This window comes from Citrus sinensis, chromosome 4 (assembly GCF_022201045.2).
Source record: "Citrus sinensis cultivar Valencia sweet orange chromosome 4, DVS_A1.0, whole genome shotgun sequence".
In the NCBI taxonomy this organism is placed as follows: Eukaryota; Viridiplantae; Streptophyta; class Magnoliopsida; order Sapindales; family Rutaceae; genus Citrus; species Citrus sinensis.
In genome coordinates this window covers 29,043,303-29,065,114 of record NC_068559.1, presented here as the reverse complement: position 1 = coordinate 29,065,114, position 21,812 = coordinate 29,043,303, and the positions used below count along the sequence as shown (strand labels likewise).

General features: G+C 33.2%; 4 protein-coding genes across 6 annotated transcripts; 3 read left to right on the top strand and 1 right to left on the bottom strand.

The window, feature by feature from the left end:
* The first annotated feature begins 117 nt into the window (after nucleotides 1–117).
* On the top strand, nucleotides 118–4,004 carry LOC102626511 (SURP and G-patch domain-containing protein 1-like protein). Of its 2 annotated transcripts, none has more exons than XM_006482847.4 (9): nucleotides 118–296; nucleotides 756–1,183; nucleotides 1,752–1,878; nucleotides 2,094–2,200; nucleotides 2,470–2,592; nucleotides 2,737–2,871; nucleotides 2,961–3,149; nucleotides 3,414–3,592; nucleotides 3,755–4,004. In XM_006482847.4, exons 2-9 carry the CDS (start codon nucleotides 781–783, stop codon nucleotides 3,779–3,781), a joined length of 1,290 nt encoding a protein of 429 aa, XP_006482910.1. In that variant the 5' UTR covers nucleotides 118–296; nucleotides 756–780; the 3' UTR covers nucleotides 3,782–4,004. The 2 variants fall into 2 exon arrangements, with proteins under 2 accessions (XP_006482910.1, XP_006482908.1); XM_006482845.4 differs by having other exon boundaries at nucleotides 739–1,183.
* Nucleotides 4,005–13,112: 9,108 nt separating this feature from the next.
* On the top strand, nucleotides 13,113–16,182 carry LOC102627176 (transcription factor bHLH130-like). 2 transcript variants are annotated; one of them, XM_006482848.4, is made up of 8 exons: nucleotides 13,113–13,280; nucleotides 13,474–13,636; nucleotides 13,723–14,329; nucleotides 14,817–15,145; nucleotides 15,226–15,396; nucleotides 15,500–15,565; nucleotides 15,661–15,729; nucleotides 15,825–16,182. In XM_006482848.4, exons 3-8 carry the CDS (start codon nucleotides 13,738–13,740, stop codon nucleotides 15,879–15,881), a joined length of 1,284 nt encoding a protein of 427 aa, XP_006482911.1. In that variant the 5' UTR covers nucleotides 13,113–13,280; nucleotides 13,474–13,636; nucleotides 13,723–13,737; the 3' UTR covers nucleotides 15,882–16,182. The 2 variants fall into 2 exon arrangements, with proteins under 2 accessions (XP_006482911.1, XP_006482912.1); XM_006482849.4 differs by having other exon boundaries at nucleotides 13,132–13,344.
* A 1,726-nt stretch (nucleotides 16,183–17,908) lies between these two features.
* LOC102627675 (ras-related protein RABA4c-like) lies at nucleotides 17,909–19,991 on the top strand. Its single transcript, XM_006482850.4, has 2 exons — nucleotides 17,909–18,452; nucleotides 19,241–19,991. Exons 1-2 carry the CDS (start codon nucleotides 18,223–18,225, stop codon nucleotides 19,689–19,691), a joined length of 681 nt encoding a protein of 226 aa, XP_006482913.1. The 5' UTR covers nucleotides 17,909–18,222; the 3' UTR covers nucleotides 19,692–19,991.
* A 391-nt stretch (nucleotides 19,992–20,382) lies between these two features.
* On the bottom strand, nucleotides 20,383–21,591 carry LOC102627963 (pathogenesis-related thaumatin-like protein 3.5). Its single transcript, XM_006482851.4, has 2 exons — nucleotides 21,363–21,591; nucleotides 20,383–21,262 (listed from the first exon to the last, which is right to left on the bottom strand). Exons 1-2 carry the CDS (start codon nucleotides 21,409–21,411, stop codon nucleotides 20,601–20,603), a joined length of 711 nt encoding a protein of 236 aa, XP_006482914.1. The 5' UTR covers nucleotides 21,412–21,591; the 3' UTR covers nucleotides 20,383–20,600.
* Nucleotides 21,592–21,812: the final 221 nt, after the last annotated feature.

Below are 21,812 nucleotides of genomic sequence, written 5' to 3'. Positions count from 1 at the left end.
ATGATAGTGGCTATGTACTAATTATAATAAAGTTAAGAGGTCATGCATAATAACTGAAAAGATTGAATCCTCAATTGCAAAGTCGCCTCTTCTATTTTCATATAAGCCCGAAGAAGGGAAATCGGGGCAACCCTAATCAAATGACCACACCCACACGTCCTTTTTTCATTAAAATAAACTCGAACACACGAACTCGCGAATCGCGATCTCTTGTTGAAGTATATCACAGTCGCATCATTATTGTTTATTTTTTCGATTGAAAAAGAAATTTTTGATCTTGATCAATTACTGCTCAGGTAACAAACGTTAATTCATTCGCGAATATAACGTTCGTTTTGTTCGGGTTCCTTATAATTTTGGTTTATTAGGTTTGGATGTTAGGGTTTGTGGTATATTGTAAATTGGGGTTTTGGATTTGCTTTCATTGTTGATTTGTAACTTGGTTTCAATTAGGATATTGATGATTATGCTCTTGTTGATTTTGCCTTAAAATCTGTGATTTTAATGGTTTGAATATGATTGATTGTCACATGAATTTGATTGATTGCATCAAATTATTTTGAAATTTTGAATTCAGTGGAGTTGATTTTGGTTGATTATCAAATGAATTTTATTGTGATAGAAGAATGTCGGTGTTTAATTTGCTTATGATTTTGGCAATATTATATTTGCATAAAGAGATGGATCGAAAGATCAAATTCAATATCTAAATAGATTGGAAGCTCACTTGTTGAACAGTGACCTCCTGTAAACAGCCTATGTACTTTTGGCTCGTTGCTAATGGAGAAAAGTACGCCTCCTAGCCTTTTTGTTAATGATGGCTCGTTTATGGAGAGGTTTAAACAGCTTCAACAAGACAAAGACAAGGAAAAGGAAAGGGGAAGGGGTGCCACATCTGTGGAGGAGTCTAAACCTATCAAAATTGTAGCTGGAAGTTCAGTTCCTAAAATATCCATGAATAAACCCACTGTTGATACCCGAAAGTCCTGCTTGGCTACCTCAGGAGGCAAACTTGCATTCAGTTTGAAGCAGAAGTCAAAGCTTGTGGGACCTCCTGTTAAGTTGGGTGCCGATGAGGATGAGGATGAAGCAGATGTTGAAAATTCAGCGGATGCACCGGTGAAAAGGCAGAAGTTGGATCCACCAGAGGCCTCTGAACAATCTTCGAAACAAGTCGTTGTTGGTAATTACTGTTTTTATATGAATTATTCTTTAATCCTTTTTGCTTTTAGAGTAAGGTATATGTGGAACTTCCCTGTATTTTCTTCCTTTTTTTGGCTGGAGATCAAGATAAGAAGGAAGAGACACTCCATTAATGCATCTAACTTGGTTGTTTTTATATCCTTACTTGTGATTTACTTATCACTTGAACAAGATATTATCACTGACTTGACCGTCTTCATATTCTCACTTCTATAACTCATTGAAGTCAGAAATGCTAAAAGACTTTTATGGAGAGAATCATTTAATTGTTATGTGAATTGAATTTGTCCCCTTCATGGAATATACTGCTATTGAGGAAATAGTCTAGGTATATGTCTTCTCTGATCTCGAACCAGTGGATGAAGAGGACAAAACATTCTTGAATATTTCTATCTCATGAATGCAGCTTGTACCTTTAGTACCAACCAACATTGGTGGAAAGAGATGTTCAATGAAAGATTTGGAATATGTGGCACGCTGCTACAAGAGTAATTTGCATTCCCTTGTTCATGGTCTCGGTATTAATCAGTTTTATAAGTGATGTGCAGCACCACTTCCCCCAAGCGATCCTACTGTGAAGAAAGTTGCAGACAAATTAGCAAGTTTTGTTGCCAAAAATGGGAGGCAATTTGAGCATATTACTCGACAAAAAAATCCTGGAGACACGCCTTTTAAGTAAGTCTTTGTATTAATTTTGTAGTTGTTATTTTAGTATAATGAGCTTTCTGTTTTATTGCTCTCTCTATATGGAATACGCAGTTGCATGTGTGATTGACTGGGTGGACTTATCACATAGCGTGAAGAAATTCTTTCTACAAACATACATGGTTTTATTGTTAGTTTATCATAAAATTTATAGGCTTATGAGTTGTGCTTTATGTTATTTGCAGATTTCTTTTTGATGAGACTTGTGCAGACTACAAGTATTATGAATATCGGCTTGTGGAAGAGGAAACATCCCTTACAGAGACCATGGAGGTTCAAACGTCTCATAGCGGTGAGTTCTGGAATTTCTACATTTCTGCCATGCCGGAGTGTCTATAATGATTACACAAATAAGTCTACGGATGTGCATAAATAGATTCTCAAGCTTGTGATGAACAAGAAGTTTCATGACCTGCGTAACTGGACCTGAAATTCTCTCATTTCCATCATCTTTTGAATTCTTTATTTTATTTGCTTTGTCACCACACTTTTTGTCCTTTAAAAGTTTGATAACTTCTTTGGAAATTAGTTGTAAACTTGTAATGCATGTTGTTTATGTAGGTGGTATGAGCACTTCAGCCTCTAAATCCACTAGTGCTTCTCAAAGGACTCTTCCGCAGCAAAATTATCAAACCCCTGCTTCAGCTTTATATGAAACTGCTGAAGAGCCTGTAACTGGAAATGGTAGATATCTCAATTTTGTTAGTTTCTTATTGGGTTTATTTTAGATTTAAGTATTTCTTTCAGTACTCTTTAAGAAGGTTCCTTTAAGCAATTTTATTTTGTCTGAATTGAACAAAAGTTTTACTTGTGCCCCTAAAATTGCAGGTGAATCTAGTGGACCAAGTGGTGCAGATCCTATAGCTATGATGGAGTTTTACATGAAGAAGGCTGCTCAGGAAGAGAGGAAGAGACAGCCTAAACAGTCAAAGGATGAGATGCCTCCTCCTCCATCTCTTCAAGGTTTGTATATAAAAGAGCAAGTTCTTATGTAGGAAAATATATTTCTATTCCTTGGTTGTTTGATGAAACATAGTTTCACAATTTTTTAGGTACTGCAGCTCCTGGGAAAAGGGGTCATCACATGGGTGATTACATTCCACATGAAGAGCTTGAGAAGTTCTTGTCTGCCTGTAATGATGCAGCTGCTCGGAAAGCTGCTAAGGAGGCTGCAGAAAAAGCTAAAATCCAAGCTGACAATATTGGGCATAAGCTCCTGTCCAAAATGGGATGGAAAGAAGGTGCTAGCCTGACCACATACACATTTAATTTGTTTTTGTATGAAATTTTAGGTCGTGAAGGATAGAATGAATTTTGGAATTCTCTGAAATTGTTGTAAATCTATGTTTGCCAAATAAATATTTAGCTACTGCTTTTTCACTCTTATTACCTGCATTAACTGAAATTGTTCATTTTGACTTCCTAAGTTTAGTGGTTATAGGTATTATCTCATCTTTCCTTGTTTGAAGGAGAGGCCCGGTGACCTTTATCCATATATATTGCAGGTGAGGGTCTGGGAAGCTCGAAAAGTGGCATTGCAAATCCAATCTCAGCTGGTAATGTTAAGGATAATAACTTGGGGGTTGGTGCACACCATCCTGGGGAGGTGACTCCTGAGGATGATATATATGAACAGTATAAGAAGCGGATGATGCTTGGTTATCGCTACAGACCCAATCCTCTGGTAATCTCCATGCCTATTAATCATTTCTATCTTGTCATATGCAGTTGCTTACTTGCTTATCATGGTGGTTGCTAATTTAAAAAAGGATTGATGCTTTTTTCTTTGAGACTAAAATTTCTGCATGATTAAGCTATGTGTATTTCTTTTTCTCCTCCTTTTCAGAACAATCCTAGAAAGGCATACTACTGAGCGGCTGTGGCCTCTTTACTCAACCAGTCTTCTTGTGTAGTCAACTTGGCTTTCAAATACGTTAGGTAACTTGCTTGTTATTTTTAAGGGAAAAAGAAAATTTCAAAAAAAAAAAAAAAAGAAAAGAAAAAGAAAGCTACATTAATGTCTTGTGGCAGAACAAAGTTGTTTGGAGCTTTTGCTTTTGTGAAGTTTGTCTCGTAATGACATGCGGTTTCTGTGATTTTCTTTTCTTTTCCTTGAATCTTTTATAATTTATGTGAATTTTTTTTTCAAATTCAGATGTGAAGGTTAAGTCACAGTAAAAGATCATAAATTTACAACTAGGATGATATAATAGGAGGTGATATATATATTCGTTCCAAAGGGTGAATGTTGGGTTATTCTGTTTGAAGTGATAATTTTTAAAATATCAGTTAAATTATTGTAAAATTATTTTTTGACTTATTAATAAAAGTGAGGATAAGTTGAGATTTACAATAATTTAGAGATATTTTAAATATTCCTATTCCAATAAAGAAGTAACTCGGAATTAATCCTAACTCGAAATTAATCGTATTCTGAATGACTAAGTCTTGTAGCTATATGTAACAATTTTGAATAATTGTGAAAACGTCACAGAAATCATAGCAATAAGTCTCATATTTTTTTATAAAAAGCCAAGTAAATCCAGCCTTGATGAATATTAGATGATATAATGTATTAGTTAAAATGTTAGAAATTCGAAAATTTAACAAAAGTAAAAAAAAAAAAAAAAGAATGACGACGCAGGGAGGAAATGCACATATATGAATTATAAAAATTCGGAAACTTTTAAAATCTAAAGAAAAACTGGTGGTACCCAGGGAAAATCATTGAGAGAAGATTGTAATTCGTAAACGCATAACGTACCCGAAGCATCCATCACGATGCATGCAGGAGCATGGGCATGGTCGTGGCCACCCATAGACTTATAGATTAATCGTCTAATCCTTAATGATTCGATTCGGGGTTAATTGTTCAAAACGCGGCAAACAAACTTTTTCACGTGTCCTTGTTTCCTTCACATAAACAACCACCCAAGCTTTTTCTTACATGTTTACGTGACAGAATGAGAGCCCTTTGTCTTCGGTCGTAATGTTATTCTTATTCGCTCTTCGTGTAAGAGGGAATTTTTTTTTTTTTTTAAGTCTGTTATACACATATATTACTGATATTACATCAGATATTATAATTAATATTTACAATCATACTATATAACTGAGACCACCATCATATATTGACACACTGAAGTATATGTCCAGATATTGTAAACCCTCTTTAATATTTTAAACCCTCTCTAATATTCGAGGGGTGCCTGCTCCACTCACATTTCGTAAGGGAGAGACTGTCTCCACTCAATTAATTGATAATTGAGGAAGAACTGAAACTAACCTCCATAATGCTCTTATAGAGGCTCGAATCATTGCACTCAATATTGTAAGTGTAAGGCTTCTCTTATTGGACCAAATGCCCATTAGTGTGTAAGAGGGAAATTAAGAAGGAAGAAGAAGAGAATATGCGTACTTTTTCAAAAAGACTAAAAGATTAAAAAAAACAAAAACAAAAAAGGCAAAAACCTTTCCGCTTCCGCATATGTACTGTCAATAATTCTGCTGCATATATCATCAACACGTCAACTTGTTCTGATGATAACAACTACTCACAATCACAGGCATTTACAAGCCATGCACGCAACACAAATTCCCCCTTCCTCTTCCTCTTCCTCTTCCTCTCAAAGTAATTAATTCGAAACCATGACTTTTATTTTTTTTTTAATTTCTTTACCAACAAAAATTACTCCAATATTTCTTTTCACGTTTTCAACCTACAGGTGATTATTTTGTCATAATTATCAAAAGTATAAGACGACTAGAGCTTCCAATTCATAAGTTGTAAATTTTTAAGTCACAACACCACCATATTAAAATAAACGAAGCCTAAATGAATCATGTTTCTAAATTTTCTTTTCGTGTGATCTATATGACCCGTTTGTGCTTCGAATTAGGTATTATTAATAAACCATACCCTATTATATATATGCATTAATTAATAACCAGGATTAGCAAATCGTATGCTGCGAAAAGTGACATCCCAAATCCAAGAACGCCACCAATCAAGGGGTTTCGTAGAAGATTAGGGTGTGTTTTTAATATGTTTTAATTTGTTGTCGACTTTGCCTACCAGAAGCTTCTTAAACAAACAAATTCATGAAGATACTTGAATGCATGCTGGCCAACACTCACTTATTGCTGTTAGGGTTACAGCTAATAAACAGAATAGATTATTAAGATTCATAGCGACTAAAGTCGCCCTTTGTATGGAGATTTCGCGTGCCTAATCCGTGGCCTAAAAGCTTACATATTCTCTTATAAAAATAAAATTATTAAAAGTGATTATAGCATACGAGAATATATAATTGTTCCTTTTATCCACGCACCTAAAATATTCTTTATACATTTCGTCATTTAAGAACAAAGCAATTTTTCTTCTTTTAGATTTTGTATCCTGTTGGGGGACTTAAAATAAGATTTCTAAGTATCCAATCCAAAAGACTAACCTTTTAGGTGGAGTGATCTACCACCTTATAAACCCAAGCATCTCTATTTATTAGTCAATGTGGGATACAACTCAACAATCCCCCCCTCGGACGAAACCACCGCCGGACTTCGGTCATTTCATCCAACACACCTGAATTGTTCCACCACCACATTCCGGCTACTAGGGTCTAGCTCTGATACCACTTGTTAAGGGGACTTAGCATAAGATTTATAGGTATCCAACCTAAAAGACTAGCCTTTTAGGTGGAGTGAGCTACCACCTTATAAATCCAAGCATCTCCCCTTTACTAGCCAATGTGGGACACAACTCAACATATCCCAACATTGTAAACCTATCATTATTTATATCTTAAGATTCTGCATGTATTATTGGTTGAAACGTATATCATTTAATAAGCTTATTGATTATACTTTTGATAAAAAAGACAGTACCTAATCTCAAGGATTATTATGATAAAAGGCATTGAAGATGTTCTCCAATAAGGAAGGTGCTTCATGCCATTGTTAGGTATGGACGTACTTTAATTGGCGAGACCCAATTCAAATTTTAAATAAGATAAATATTCGTGTAGTTCTTATTATTTATTTTAATTAATCAATTGGTTTTTGTGTTATAAAAAATATCTAAAAAGTCCCTGTTATAATATTATCTACCTGTTTTAACTAAAACCTATCTCATTATTTCATATTTTTCAAGTGGCATATATATTTCTGACTTGTTAGAATTTTCAAGTTAGATGGGTAAAAATACTATTTTATCCCAATGGTATCATATAATAATGTTCCGACTTTTTGGATTTTTTTTTTTTAATTTAAGTTCTAATTGGACAATTGACTCAAGCTCAAACTATAACAACTAAAAAAATATTTGTCCCTTTCAATCGCCTTGCATTAGCAAGATATCTTTTATGCCATTGGTTGGAAAGAAATTTGAAAACTTAGATTCGTAAAGGTTGTAAAAAATCCATTTACCTTTTTTTCTTCCCACTTTATAATTAACTTGTAAAGATTGAAAAAGTTGTTTCTTCCCTATATATAAATTATTAGACCTAGATAGCTAAAAAGTACACTATAGTAAATTCACCAAAACTTTAAAGTAAATTGAAACTATAGTACTGTTGGCGTGATGGTTTCCTTAATAATCACAAAGAGTTCAGTCTACCGCGTAGTACCGGCTGTTTTCCCCGGTAATATTACTGAAGACGCCTTCTTTAAGCAAATTGTAGGGACAGGACAGGACAAGGGAATAATGCCCTCAGATGGAGTCATATACATAGGCTAGAGAAATGCTTGATTTTCTCTTGAAACATAACCTTTCTGTAATGAGTAATAATACAGTTATAAATTTTTATTTTTTTTGTATAAATTGATGTAACATAATTAAATTAGATGGATTATATATTTCTTGGTTCAAATAATTTGTTTTTATCATTTTTTATTTTTATTCAATTAATGAGTTAATGTCAAATAAGTTTATACAAAATAAGTTTGTGCAAAAGTTTGTGACTCTATCGTCACTCTTTTATAATAGCAAGAATTCTCCGATTCAAAAAGATTCTAAAATGAGAAATTTGTTATTTCTCATTTAGTTTCTTATTGGAGTAAATATTTACAGATTACTTAATACTTCACAATTGGTAAACAATACACTGTTTTTATTATTATTATTATTATTATTATTTTCACCTCAAGTTTATGAAGTATATCACTTATCTACTAACACCATTATTGAATTTAACAAAATATTAATGAATGATTATTTTGCCCTTGAATATAAAAAGACTATTCATTGGTTGTTGTTTTCGATACTTTTAGAATATGTTATTGTTTTGGACTGATGGGAGCAAACTCTAAACTTTAAGTGCCCCGTAATACATTTTTTGTTGTTATTTTTAAATTTACAATAACAAATTATATTGTTAAAGGTTTCTCATAATTTGTTTTATGATTATTTTGAATGTATGCTAGATAACTATGACTATTTTTATTGGTGATTTATTGTTGTTCAAAATTTGTTATTATTGTCGAATATATGTTGTTTAGGACAGACTATATGAGTAGGGGTTCTTGATTTATGTTAACATGTAAAGGTACAAAAATAGTTAGGATGCTTATTTTGGTGATTTTATATCTTTAATACCAAGTTTAATGACTTTATATAACTAATTTTTTAGCCATTATTCATCCCAAGCAGTGGCGATGCCGAGAATTCAATCTAGCAGGGGACTAAGTTCGAACAATAATATAATTTTTTTTAAAAAATGCCAACAAGTAACAAATACCAAAATAAAAATTCATTAATATATTCAATTCAATACATTTATAACTAATCTCGTCATGTTTTTATATGTTAAAAATGTTGAAGAATAACTTTATCATCAAAAATACAAAATAAACCTTTTTTTCTATATATACAACAATCATATCACTGATCTCTCATCCAATTTTACAAATGATTTTTTCACAAAATTCGTAGCTGAAAATGCCATTTCTACTGTATTTGTGACTAAGTGCCTGTTTGGTATGGCTTATTTAAGAGCCATAAGTGCTTATTTAATCATATAAGTACTTTTTTAAAATTTTTATGGTGTTTGGTTATTTTTTTAGTAGAGTTTTTTTAGCTTAAATAAGCTAATTTACCTCTACTAGCAAAAGCCCAAAATTTGAGCTTTTGGGAGTAGAGGTTATAGGCTTTTCTAAAAATAGATAATATAAAAAATATCACACAGTTTAATGGTTCAAAAATACTTTTTTTTATTGACAACCAAACACTCAATTACTTTTTGTCCAAAAGCTCTATTGTTATAAGCTCTATTGCTATAAGCTCTACTGTTATAAGCTCTATTTAATAAGCTGTACCAAACGGAGCCTAATGGTAAAATCAATGTTGATATCATCAATAAACAAATTAATAAATACAATCTATCCTTTTTAGTATCAATTATTTTTCTTGATACATTCTAATCCTTTCAATTTTGAAAATTTGTTCTTAGAACCAACATCCATAATGTAAATATCAAGTTGAACTTTAAGTGGTATAAAATTCATTGAAGAAAAATCATTTGCATAAACTCAATAAGATGAAGTAGTTTCTTTTCTCTATTTTTTTTTTGTGCAAGGATAGTAATGACTTGAGGAATTTCAAAATAACAATGTTTCTTTATGGGTTGAAAGTGTAAAAATAAATACTTGATATTTTAGTTATTTTTAATCTTTAATAAGAGTTTTTATGGTAAATCAAATTAAAAAATGAGACAAATATCAAATTAAATTTATAAATTTTGAGAAGTCGAGCAGGGACTTTAGCCCTTGCTAGCCATTATATGGCGCCGCCATTGATCCCAACAAGTACAAAATATTTAAAGAATATTAAAATTAAAAAAAATGTTTGGCTATTAGAATCTACTCGGTCTTTTTAATGTCCTAAATAAAAATTTAGGACTTTAATTAGTTAATTAGGCCTAAAAGTTTAATAATATAAATATTTTGATATTTTTTATTTTTACCAATATTTATAATTTTATAATTTAAATTTTATAATTTATTTACTAGTAATTTTAAAAAATTAAAATGGGGAAATGGGTAGGGGATGGGGATTCCACCTTAGCCCCGTCTTCTCTCTGAATAAGAAATTGAGTAAAAAAATTTCTCCGTCCCCTCCCTGAATAAGAAATTGGGTATGAAATTATCCTCATACCCTCCCCGAATGGGGAAATCCCCAAGAGTACCCGTCCTCGTGGGAATTTTTGCCATCCCTACTTGCTAGCCATTATATGGCGCCGCCATTGATCCCAACAAGTACAAAAGGAATCTTTTTTTTGTTGTCATTTAGCTATGATTAAATGGTGTTTTTACTTTCAGGGATAAATTATTATTTTATTAATATTTTGTTAATTCCTCCAACTGTGTTAATTGAAAAATGAAAAAGTGATACACTTCTTAAACTTCAACTAGATAGCCAAAAGAAAAAAAAATTAGTGTGTTTTTTGATAGTGTGGAGCATCAAGTGGTTGGTGCATACTTGCCCTTCTTATTATAATGATTGGTTTAGTTTTATATTGTGTTGGTACCGTAGGAGCTCAACTAGTAGAGCGAACATATTCAGCAAAGAGGGAAAATTCATAATGAAGGACAAGTCTTCTCTAAGTGCATATTTTGAGAATTATCGAGTACAAATTGTTTCGATTGTGAATTTAATAGTAGGCAATTTTAATTAATTGAAAATCCACAATTTGAAAATCTAAAGACATGCAAACTTGATAAAAAAATTTGAAGCTCATTTAAGTAAACGAAGGACTTGTTTGATATTAAGGTTGGATAATTATAGTTTAAAAATTACAATAATAAAATATTTGTTAAGAATCAACTGTTGTATCTTAGAAGATAAGTACTTTTAAAGTGAGATATCTATAATATCTTCAGTATTTTTGTCAAAATTATTATTTAAAAATTACATTTATCCATTATCAATTTTTATCTCATAGTTATAATTTTTTTTAACCCTTGTAACGTAAAAGATACAATATCTTACTACTAAACTGCACCAAAGTTTTTTTTTTTTTAAAATTGATTTCTCTATGTCCTCGTGCTATATCGATCTTAATCCAATGGAACTGGGTTCTTTCGTCACGATCAAGAAAGAAAGAAAAATACTTAGAAATGCCCTATCTGTGGGCAAGTGGGAATTAAGGACAGTGACACTTGATGATATCATTGCTAGCATCAAGAACTAAAATGAAGCATATCTCTTATTCTTCTTATCCATTGGAATAGTTTTGTTCTCTCTGCGCAGGCAACAATTTTAAGCATGCACTAAAAAAAAAAAAAAAATTCTTAAATCAATAAATAATTTTGCATCCCAAGAGATTAATAAAGAATCACCTGAAGTGTAGCATATGTAATCGGCCTATTCGCTTTGGCTTATTTTGTAATTCAACTAACATGACTTGGTAATAGTTTGAGGATCAGGTGCACACGTTGAAGGTTGCGGCATGTTCACACACAAATGTTTTTTTTTTTTGAACTCACATAATAATCGTCGACATAATTAATTCGAGGCGAGTTTGATGATTAGTTGAAAATAACACAAAATGTGAACTCGAAAAGTTAATTTTTACGCACGTGTCAAAATTCAAAACCCCCTTTTAGTTGGTGAAATTTGGTGAAGCTAATTAATCAGTCGGCAAGGTTGACAAGACGCCGCGAGTTGAATGAAAATTTTGGTCAATGCCAAAATAGTAGTTTTGACTTTTTTATTTAAGAGGGTTGACTTGATCTGCAAAGTCAGCTGAACGGACGGTGCAAGTGAAACGATATCATTCGCTTCAATTTGAGATCACGAGATACTCGCTGATATAATTTAAGCTGCAATTCGCTTTTCATTACTATTGATGGTGGTTAGCGAGTTTAATTAATCGTTAATAAAGTAATAAGAAAACAGCTAACGATTGTCTGGTTTTGCAAAACTACCCGGCAGGATCATTAAATTTTTTACTAGTTTCTTGACCAAGAAGCCTTTCTTGCCTTGTCTTTTAATCCCTTCTCCATTGAATCCATAGAATCAAATAATATGGGATAATTAAATCTTAAAAGTGTCGTTTTGTAACTAAAATAAAATTATTTGAGTCTCAAGGAAATTGTGGTTAAATTGGAAAAATCCAAAAGTGAAGTAATATTGCAAATTCGGCGGCAAGTGGGTCAAACGAACGGCACGAGGGGATATTTTCGCTTGATATCCTATATAATATAAATTAACAATCCACATTTCATTCAAATATGAACACTCTTCTTTGTTCTTCATAGTCAATAAATCAACTTACACGTCTTTTTTTTTGTTTTTTGTTTTAATTTGAAAAAGATAAAAATAAAAGTCTACTTCCTGCATGCTTATATCTAATAAATTGATAAAAAAATAATTAAATGAATGAATCATCTTATCATTAAATCATTAAGGGTACGAAAATAAGTTTTTAGCATTCCACTTCGTACTATGTGTGTTAATATATTTGTGTTCATATATGAAATATTGCTATTATAAATGGGAGACATAATTAAAAGTCGAGAGATGACTTAATCCAATAAAATTATTCAAATTATTCAAATTATTTAGTAATTTCAGTTTAATCTTTAGTTTTTGGATTAACCTTGGTGTATTGAAAGTTAACACGACAAAGACCATTTACGGACTAAGAAATTATGAAAATGATACATGAGTGGTAGCTGGATTAGGTTAAAAAATATTAAATAGTAATAAATAATAAGATAAAATGGGGTCATAATGCATTGAATCCTACTATTATTTGTTGCCTCTTACCTATGAACCAAAGATCATCAATATTTTTTTATATTCAATATTACCACCCAGTGCGATACGTTTGATAGTGCCCACACATTGGCTCTCCACGTTTGAATAAAGACGCTTGACCCATAAGCAAAGCATCGTATGCTTGCATACTTGGATAAGGTTGTATTCAAAAACTCATACGACACAGAAGGAAAAAAAAACAAAAAAAAGAAGAAGCAAATATACGTTTACAATTTCAATTCAAAGAAAACGAATAAAAAGAATCCTTAAACGCCAGGGACACATCTCAGTAATTTTACCACCGTTTTCGGGTAGTTCGGTCAACCCATATGCTTACATTACATGTCAATTTTGTCATGGTCTAGTCGACGTCCATGGACCACGATGCGTCATCAATGGCAGTACTGTAGTTTTGTACAAAACTAAGGTTGTTTTCGAAACCACATACTGCATAAAGGTCGCTGACTGTGAGGCATAAGTTGCTGGGTTTTGCTCATCTTTCTTCTTGCAAGCCTTTGGCTGTCTCTTTGCTTGTTTCTTGTTTTCAGTGTTTTTGGAAAGGAAAAATAATCAGATAAATAACAGCAGCTTGTTTTGACTCTGACAGGGAGTTGAGGTACTTCGATGAATCAAAATTCGATCTTTTTGCAGCTATTGATTTGTTTTATGCGTTCCATTATGTAAGCTGAATTTGAGCTCCGAATTGTGTGTTTGAGGCTACTGGGTTGTGACTAATGTTTGTAGTGTAAAAGAAAGTAATTCTTATCTGGGTTCTTTCTGAAAGTTAAGATTTTTTAATTTTTTTGCAGCTTTTGGGTGAAGAAAAAGCAAATTCTTTCTTGACTCTTTCGTGTCCTTGTGAAGAAGAAGCTGTTTTTGAAGTTAGAGAAAAGCTTAGACGTAAAGAATTGAAGATAAATAATCAATATCAGAACTTTGGAGTTATATTTATTGAGAAAATTAATCTTTGAGGTACTTTATTACTATACTTGAATATTAAATTGTCAAGAATTTAAACTTAGTAAGGTTGAATCATTTATGGTTTTGATTGTTCACAGGATTCTTCAGGAAACATGAGTCTTTTGTACACTCCTAATTTCAAATATCCAGAGGGAGACTTGAGGAAGAATCAAGAATTCATGGATTCAAGTGCCCATTATGATCAACAGAACAACCAGCTGAGTGATTCTAGTTTAACGCGATATCGGTCTGCACCAAGCTCATTTCTTGAGAGTCTTGTCAATAGTAGTAGTGGCGGTGGTAATTGTGAGGATTATCGATACTTTCGACCTTCAAGTCCTGAAATAGACAATTTTCTTGCAAAATATATGTTACCGTGTAATGGTTCTGGTGATTCTGGTTCTCATGCTTCACAAGAATTTGGGGTAAAAGCTATGAAGCAAGAAGAGCCAGAGCCTATTACTGAACAGAATGAGTATTCTAATGGCTCCTCACAGATGGTGTACCAAAATTTGCCTGTGCATAGTGTGGGAAATGATATTTCAGTGAATGTTGGTAATGCCATGGATAATTCCTATGGTGTTGCGAGCTCTATGGCCTTGGAAAATTCGATGCAAGAGAGGATGGCTACCGGAAATGGTTCTAATCTTACTAGGCAAAACAGCTCTCCAGCTGGACTTTTCTCCAATCTAGGAGTTGACAATGGTATTTCTCTTTGTTTCATGCTCATAATCAATTATTTCTTCCCTCTTATTTGTTATTCTTTTATGTCAATCTTTGTTTGTTTTTTGAGAAGGCTGGAATAGTTTTTTAAAATATAGTTTGAATCTAATGAATTATGTTTTTTCAAGTATCCATGTGCTTAGCCAAGTTGCAAATGACTAAATATTTTGAAGTCAAAGCTGAAAAAAGAAAACAAAAGTGTACTGCTTTACTACAGTTTTTAAGCAATCAAACTTATCATTATCTCTTTTGCAAATCCTTTTGCTGGAAAGTTTAAATGTTTTTTTCTTGCATGGCAATTTGAGTTGCTCAAGCTTTTATTTTGATGTCATCTCTGCTTTGGAATGCTTACCAATTTGTTAGTGTGATGCTCAACTGAAATTAACTAAGGCCAGAAAAAAAATCAAATACGGGTTAATCCCATTCCTGATCTTATATTAGTTGCTAACAATCTCGTAATTATTACCAGGCTTTGCTGGAATGAGAAATGGGGGATGCTTTAGAGCTTGCAATGGTACTAATTTAGAAGCTAGCACATCGGCTAGTAGGTTAATCAATCGTGTTAACTTGTCACCTGGGTCATCTTCAAGATTTATGCCTCAGATTACTGAAACTGGGAACCAAAGCATGGGGAATAGTAGCCCGGAGAAAAACCTTGTGGGCAATAATGGTGCCAGTAGACAATACGTGTCCAATTTTCCAAGCGATCCTTGGGATGATGCTTCATTCAGTGGTGTTAAGAGGGCTAGAGACAGTACTTGCAACATGTCTTTTGGTCTAGACGCATATGAAACTCAGGTAGATTTTGCTTGTCATTTTTATTTCGCTTTGTTCTGCTTAGCCTTCATCTAGTCACTGATTGTATTATAATTTATTAGAATGGAAATTCTGGAAACCAATCTACTCGCTTGGTCCACCATTTGAGCTTACCAAAAACATCTGCTGAAATGGCTGCTGTGGAGAAGTTTTTGCATTTTCAAGGTTCTGTTCCTTGCAAGATTCGAGCCAAGAGAGGTTGTGCCACTCATCCAAGAAGCATTGCCGAGAGGGTAATCTCATCTGTTACAAAATAAGATTGGTTTTTATGGTGATTCTTTTGGGATTTCCATCTTTCAAATCATGACATATTTAATGGGGATATGTTAATTTCAGGTTAGAAGAACTCGGATAAGTGAACGAATGAGGAAATTGCAAGACCTTTTCCCTAACATGGACAAGGTATTTAACACTTGAGAGACTAGGATTATCTCTCAATTGTGTTAGTCCTAATTTTTGCTTGATACTCATTGATTTTTTAACTTTCTTTTTCGCAGCAAACAAACACAGCTGAAATGTTAGATCTGGCAGTTGAACACATTAAAGATCTTCAGAAACAAGTCAAGGTAACATAATAGAATACAACCCTTTAATCAACTTCACATGAACAGCTAACCAACACTACCTGCCCTAACCACACATTTTTTTCCTTTTCGTGCAGTTACTCACGGACAAGAAGGCAAAATGCATGTGCCCAAACAAACAAAAGCTATGTTGAATTACAAAAACTTCCGGCAGACTTGTATCTGTACAGATAGCTTAAGGAAGCTGCTACTTGTGAGATGAAAAAGAAAGATAACTCCTCATTTCCACTGCCCTTAAAAAATAATCGGATAGCGAGTGAGATTTAGCGGGTTGAAAAGAATGCTGTTGTAATTTATTGTAAGATCCAATTGAGTAGAGTGATTGTCTTGCTTTGATTCTCTTCACGTAGATTAATTGTATTAAGCTTCTTCATCCATGATTTCTTCAATACAAAGTACAATCTTTTAGCTGTTGGCCGAAAGTTTGAAAAGAAATTGTATGAGTTGGGATGCTGAAAGAAATTGGAAGGCGAGCTAATGACATACAAACTTAAGCTAAAACTATAAGCGTGGACACCAACGCTTATCCGGGTTTGATGTGCCATCATCTTTCCCAGTCAATGTCTTCGTTCGGAATCTACGGTTATGGGATGTGTTATCTGTTCAATCCAAACTCTAAGGGTCCTTTGTTTCAACCTTTTGACAGGTGTGCAAGGAAACTATAAGGTAATGTTTATTTTCTGGAGTGGGAGCGTGGAGTGTGGATTTCTCTCACTCCAGTGTTTACTTACCTTAAAAAAGGGAGGAGTGGGAGTGGGAATTCGTGAGTCCCACTCAATTTTGGAGTGGGGAGTGAGATTCCCACTCCCATGGGAAGAGGTGGGAGTGGGAATCCACTCCCCCCTCTTCCCATTTTATCTTTATAAAAATAAATAAATAAATAATATTTAATAAAATAAATAAATAATATTTAATAAAATAAATAATATCATATTTAATAAAATAAATAATATCATATTTAATAAAATAAATAATATCATATTTATTAAAAATAATAATTATATCATATTTATTTTATTAAATTTAATAAAATAAAAATAAATAAAAATTATATTTAAATTAATAATATTAAACATTAATTTTAATAAATATTAATTATTTATTTATTTAATATTAATAAATATTTTATTCTAAAAAAATATTAATTTTGTACTATATTATCAATAATAATATTTCATTTCTGTTGCTATTATTAATAATTTTTATTCACATAATTTAAATTAAAATTAAAAAAAATTATGATTTACATCATTAAGAATATTAGTAATTTATAAATATAATAAAATATTTATTTTATTTTCCAAATATATTTTTTATTAATTTTTTAATTACAAATTATAATTCTGTACATAAGGATAAAATTGTAATTTAAAATAATTTACTCCCAATCCAAGACAAAGTAAACAAATAATTAGAATTCTGATTGACAATCCATACTTTTATTTAGTCTAAGTAAACACCATACTCCCACTCCCACTCCACACTCCTAATCTAAGGATTGCAATCCAAAAAGTAAACACAACATAAGTGTTTGGAGCTTTTATTCCACGACGTTAATGTACTAAACGGAACCTAAATGTTGTTTCTACCATACCTAGCTACTATTTGACAACATCATGTAAGGTCACAATTCTTTGTTACTGCAAAGGACTCTAAGCCTGGTATATTCACAAGGCTAGAGAATTTATCTCAACTATGATTTTAGATGCTATCAATAAAAGATAAAACAGATGATATAAGGGCAAGTTTAAGTTCTTTGATCCTACTATAAAAATCAGGGTCAGCACTGATGTAAGAAAGAGAGAAATAAAAAGGTTGATAATTTGCACCTTGCCTGATATAATGAAAATTAATATATCATATCCATTCAACTCTCTTTCAAGTCGGTGAAAAATATAACAAGCTTCTGCATATTTGAAATCAGATTTAGTTCGATCATAGACCTAAATGGCTAAAAAACCTGATGGATGAGGTTTTCACATATATCTTTGCGTATCCATTATTTTCTTTATTTTATTAAGGAGTAGAAAAAGGATCAGACGGGACATGCTAAGTGCAATTGGTTCGTTAATTCAAATATCATGGTGTAAAATTGTAATATTGTTAAATCCTTTATGTGAACAAAACATTTGTTTCCCCATTTTTTTTTTTTTTCATTTCTTTTACTTGAAACTTTTAAGGCACAAGGTCAGTAACTAAAAAAACAGTACCATTTGGTCCACTGAACTGGCCTCTCTAGTCTTGACGCGTGGTTCTCTTTGTTCATGTCAAAAGCTCTTCTTGCTCCCAGAACTGCTTCATCTTTTATGCTTTTTTCCTACAAAGCACAAACCCATCTCAGATTTTTCAATAATATTAACAAAATCTTTCCTTTTCGGATTGATTCAACTCAAAAACGTAACTTTGATCCGAAGGTTTCATCTTTTCTATTGGGTCTCATAGTCTCTTACGAAACGTATCGAATAGAAAATTAAGATGTCCAACTTTCAGCAAGGTAACTATAATAATAAAATCGATTATGTATTCAAAATAGTATTGATTGGAGACTCTGCAGTGGGCAAGTCTCAGCTTTTGGCTCGTTTTGCAAGAGATGAATTCAGTTTAGATTCAAAGGCCACGATCGGTGTTGAGTTTCAAACAAAAACAGTTGTTATTCATCACAAAAATGTCAAAGCTCAGATTTGGGACACTGCTGGTCAAGAAAGGTTTTTTTTTTTTTTTTTGGGTCAAAGTATTTCATATTTTCGTACTTTTTTTAGCTGATTTCATAAGATGTTTATGTTGGTAATTTTGATCGAGATTATTGTACAAAGTCAAATCAGAATCTATGGGATTATTTTTACAGTTCGGTGAAGTGGAATATGCTTAGTAGGAATGGAATATTTTTGTTGATCTGTAGCTCAAGCTGACAAAACATTTTGATTGCTTTTAAAATTTTACTTAGGCCTCTTCAGTAGGAACTGATCTGTCTCTTTTGTGAATTATGCTATGTGAAGAATATTAACTATGCGCGATGAATTGATTTAGTTACTATAAGTTTGTTCATATATTTTGTGGAGAAAGGAACTTGTAATTGTGTAATATTACAAATGTAGGCTAAATTTGATCATGTGTTGTTTGTTTATGATGTAATATATTACAAGAAATTGAAGGCGATTTCTTTGGCATGTTAAAATAGACACGAGAGTTATGTAGCTAACTCAAAATAGCTGGATTAACCGCTCCTGATTAATTAATATAATTGTCGAGCCCTGTGAATGCCTCTTGGAGTGCCATATGTATTGGGAGACAGATAGTTTCTTTCTTTCTCATGATAATGCCTAATAGGTTGGACCATATCTATTATTATTGTTCATAGTCATGTGCTTTTGATCTTTAATTCTTTTATTGAGCTTCTAGTTCAAATTTCCCCTGCTTTCTTGGTTTCTATGTCCTTGCACGTAATAGGTTCATGTTTGGTTCATTTTGTGTACTCTGTTGTTGGTAATCTTAGGTATCGGGCTGTAACAAGTGCATACTACAGAGGTGCAGTGGGGGCGATGCTGGTCTATGACATAACTAAGCGTCAGTCATTTGATAATGTGGCGAGGTGGTTAGAGGAACTGCGGGGACATGCAGATAAAAATATTATCATCATGCTTGTGGGCAACAAGTCTGACCTGGAGACCCTGCGAGCTGTACCCACTGAGGATGCGAAAGAGTTTGCTGAAAAGGAAGGCCTCTGCTTCATGGAGACATCAGCTCTTGAGTCCACTAATGTTGAGCTTGCTTTCCTCACAGTCTTGACAGAGATTTATCGAATTGTCAGCAAAAAGGCTCTCACTGCCAATGATGAATCAGAATCTGGTGGGAGTTCTTCGCTTCTTAAGGCTACCAATATTGTTGTCCCTGGGCAGGAACCAGAGTCTGGGCGAAGGAGTTACAACTGTTGCACATCATCGTAGGACTACTCTTCTTTCACCGACTGCCACATGGGTTGTGCTGCATATAGCTTCTGGTAAATTTTTCCTTCACCAGAGGATCATCCTGTCAAACACCTTGGAGTTTGATGCAAATCAGGTAATCATGTTTCTCTGGAAGAACTTGCTGGTTTGTTGGAATGTAGATTTTGGAGACCTCAGATTGACAATGCTGTGTTTAAATTTTCCTGTAAACACTTGCTTGTAAAACAAAAGCTAACTGATTTTGCCAGGAAGAAGAAGACTTCTTGAGTATACATGAAACTTCCGTAAATTGCAATCTTATCTGAAAGTCGTCGTTTTTTAAAGGCCAGAAAAAAAAAAAAAAAAAAAAAACTATTGGTGGCATTTCAATTTCTAAGCAAACCTTGATTCTGATAGAATATTTTGCTTGTGTAGTAGAACTTTCAATTTTTACCATCATTGTGCTCGTTTCGCAATCAGCTAAGCATGCTGGGAAACTTCTGGGATGGTCAATTTTTTTGTTTCCTGATTCTTGATCCTTGGCTTCTTGATGAACAAAGTATTCCACGTAAATTGAAGCTACTAGAGAAAAGGATAAACTTAAAAAACATTAGCTGAATGTGGTATTGTTGTGCTCTATGCAAGTCTGTAGCCAATAGATACTGATCCATACCCAAGAAAAAACAACAGAAGAATATGTTTGTGTTATTCATACTGCAAGCTACAAGCTTTCTTATATAAAAGTTTCTTGGATTGAATGGAGGCCAATATGCCCCAGAAACATCAATCCATACACTGTTATGTAATTACCAGACATTACAACATAACTTGTTAGCATTGTAATACAACATTCATGTGGGAAGAATCTCTTCCAACTATTGTGAACATCTGTATAATGCACACCTACTTCATAGTGTCTTTACATAAAATTTAACAGAAGCTAATAGTGTAATTAGCGTCTTTACATGTGAATGTGCTGGTCAGATCATCGTAGGCATAGCTGTAAGCATCGGGACAAGACTCCTTGAAAATTTTGGAGTAGTTAGTTGGCTTGCATGTATTAGGACCTCCAAAAGCACCAGTGCAGCAATACTCAGGCGTATTGAAAGCCATGCATGCACTCTTACATGCCACAACACGGCCAGTGTCCTTCTGTTGTAGATCTTCTGGGCACTTTGTGTTCAAATCTGAAACACAATTAACACTCTTGCATCCGCCGGTACCGCCACTAGGGATGATGGACATTGGAACATTGTAGCCATCAACAAGGCTAACATCATAAAAGTCCTCGGGACTATCAAGGGTAAACTCAGCTAGTGATACTGGTGGTTCACCTCCTGCGCCATTACAGTTTAACTTAGCACCACAGTCACCGGTGACACATTTTCCATTGCCGGACTGATCAAATGTACAGCCTGTACGTGGCCAGAATCGGCCAGACCACCCTTTCGGTGCCTCAATTTTAATGTTTTCTCCTGCGTTCAAACGAACTCCCCCATTCATGAGAACAGGTTTTCCCGAACCAGCTAAGATCCCTGGCCATATTGTCTCCTTGCATTTGTTTTCCAGTGTGAATATTGCAGCATCTGTGCCTGTGAAACAAAATATATACCGGAAAACAATAGTGTAATCAATAAACAGAACGTTTTGAAACGAGATTCATGATTAATGAATTAATGTGATTCTTGTAACCTGAGAAAGAGATCAAAGCCAAAAGAAGAGGAAGATGCCAAAGAGCCATGAGAGGTAATGATTGCAATAATAAAATATTAAGAAAGAATTAATCGAATGAATGCTTAGAGGCGCTCATATATATGTATATATATAATGAGGGGGTTACTTAATATGGGCAATGTAAGTTTTGAGGAAAAAGAGCAAGCAGTATTGGATATGCACCGTGCAAGCGTTAATCAAATTTGAACTTAAGAATGCAACGGATTACCGAAATTTTTTATTCAAAGCCAAACAACACAATCCACAATGCCTGGTCTTTATCTTTTTGAAACTCCGATAAGAAATTAAGACCTCTCATTGTTTGTTTTAATTATTTTGGATAACGTAACACACGATTCGTTTTCAGAATTTTCGGATTTTTTTCTCTTTTTATTTGCTAATGTCCTTACAATTATCTAAATTCGTAAC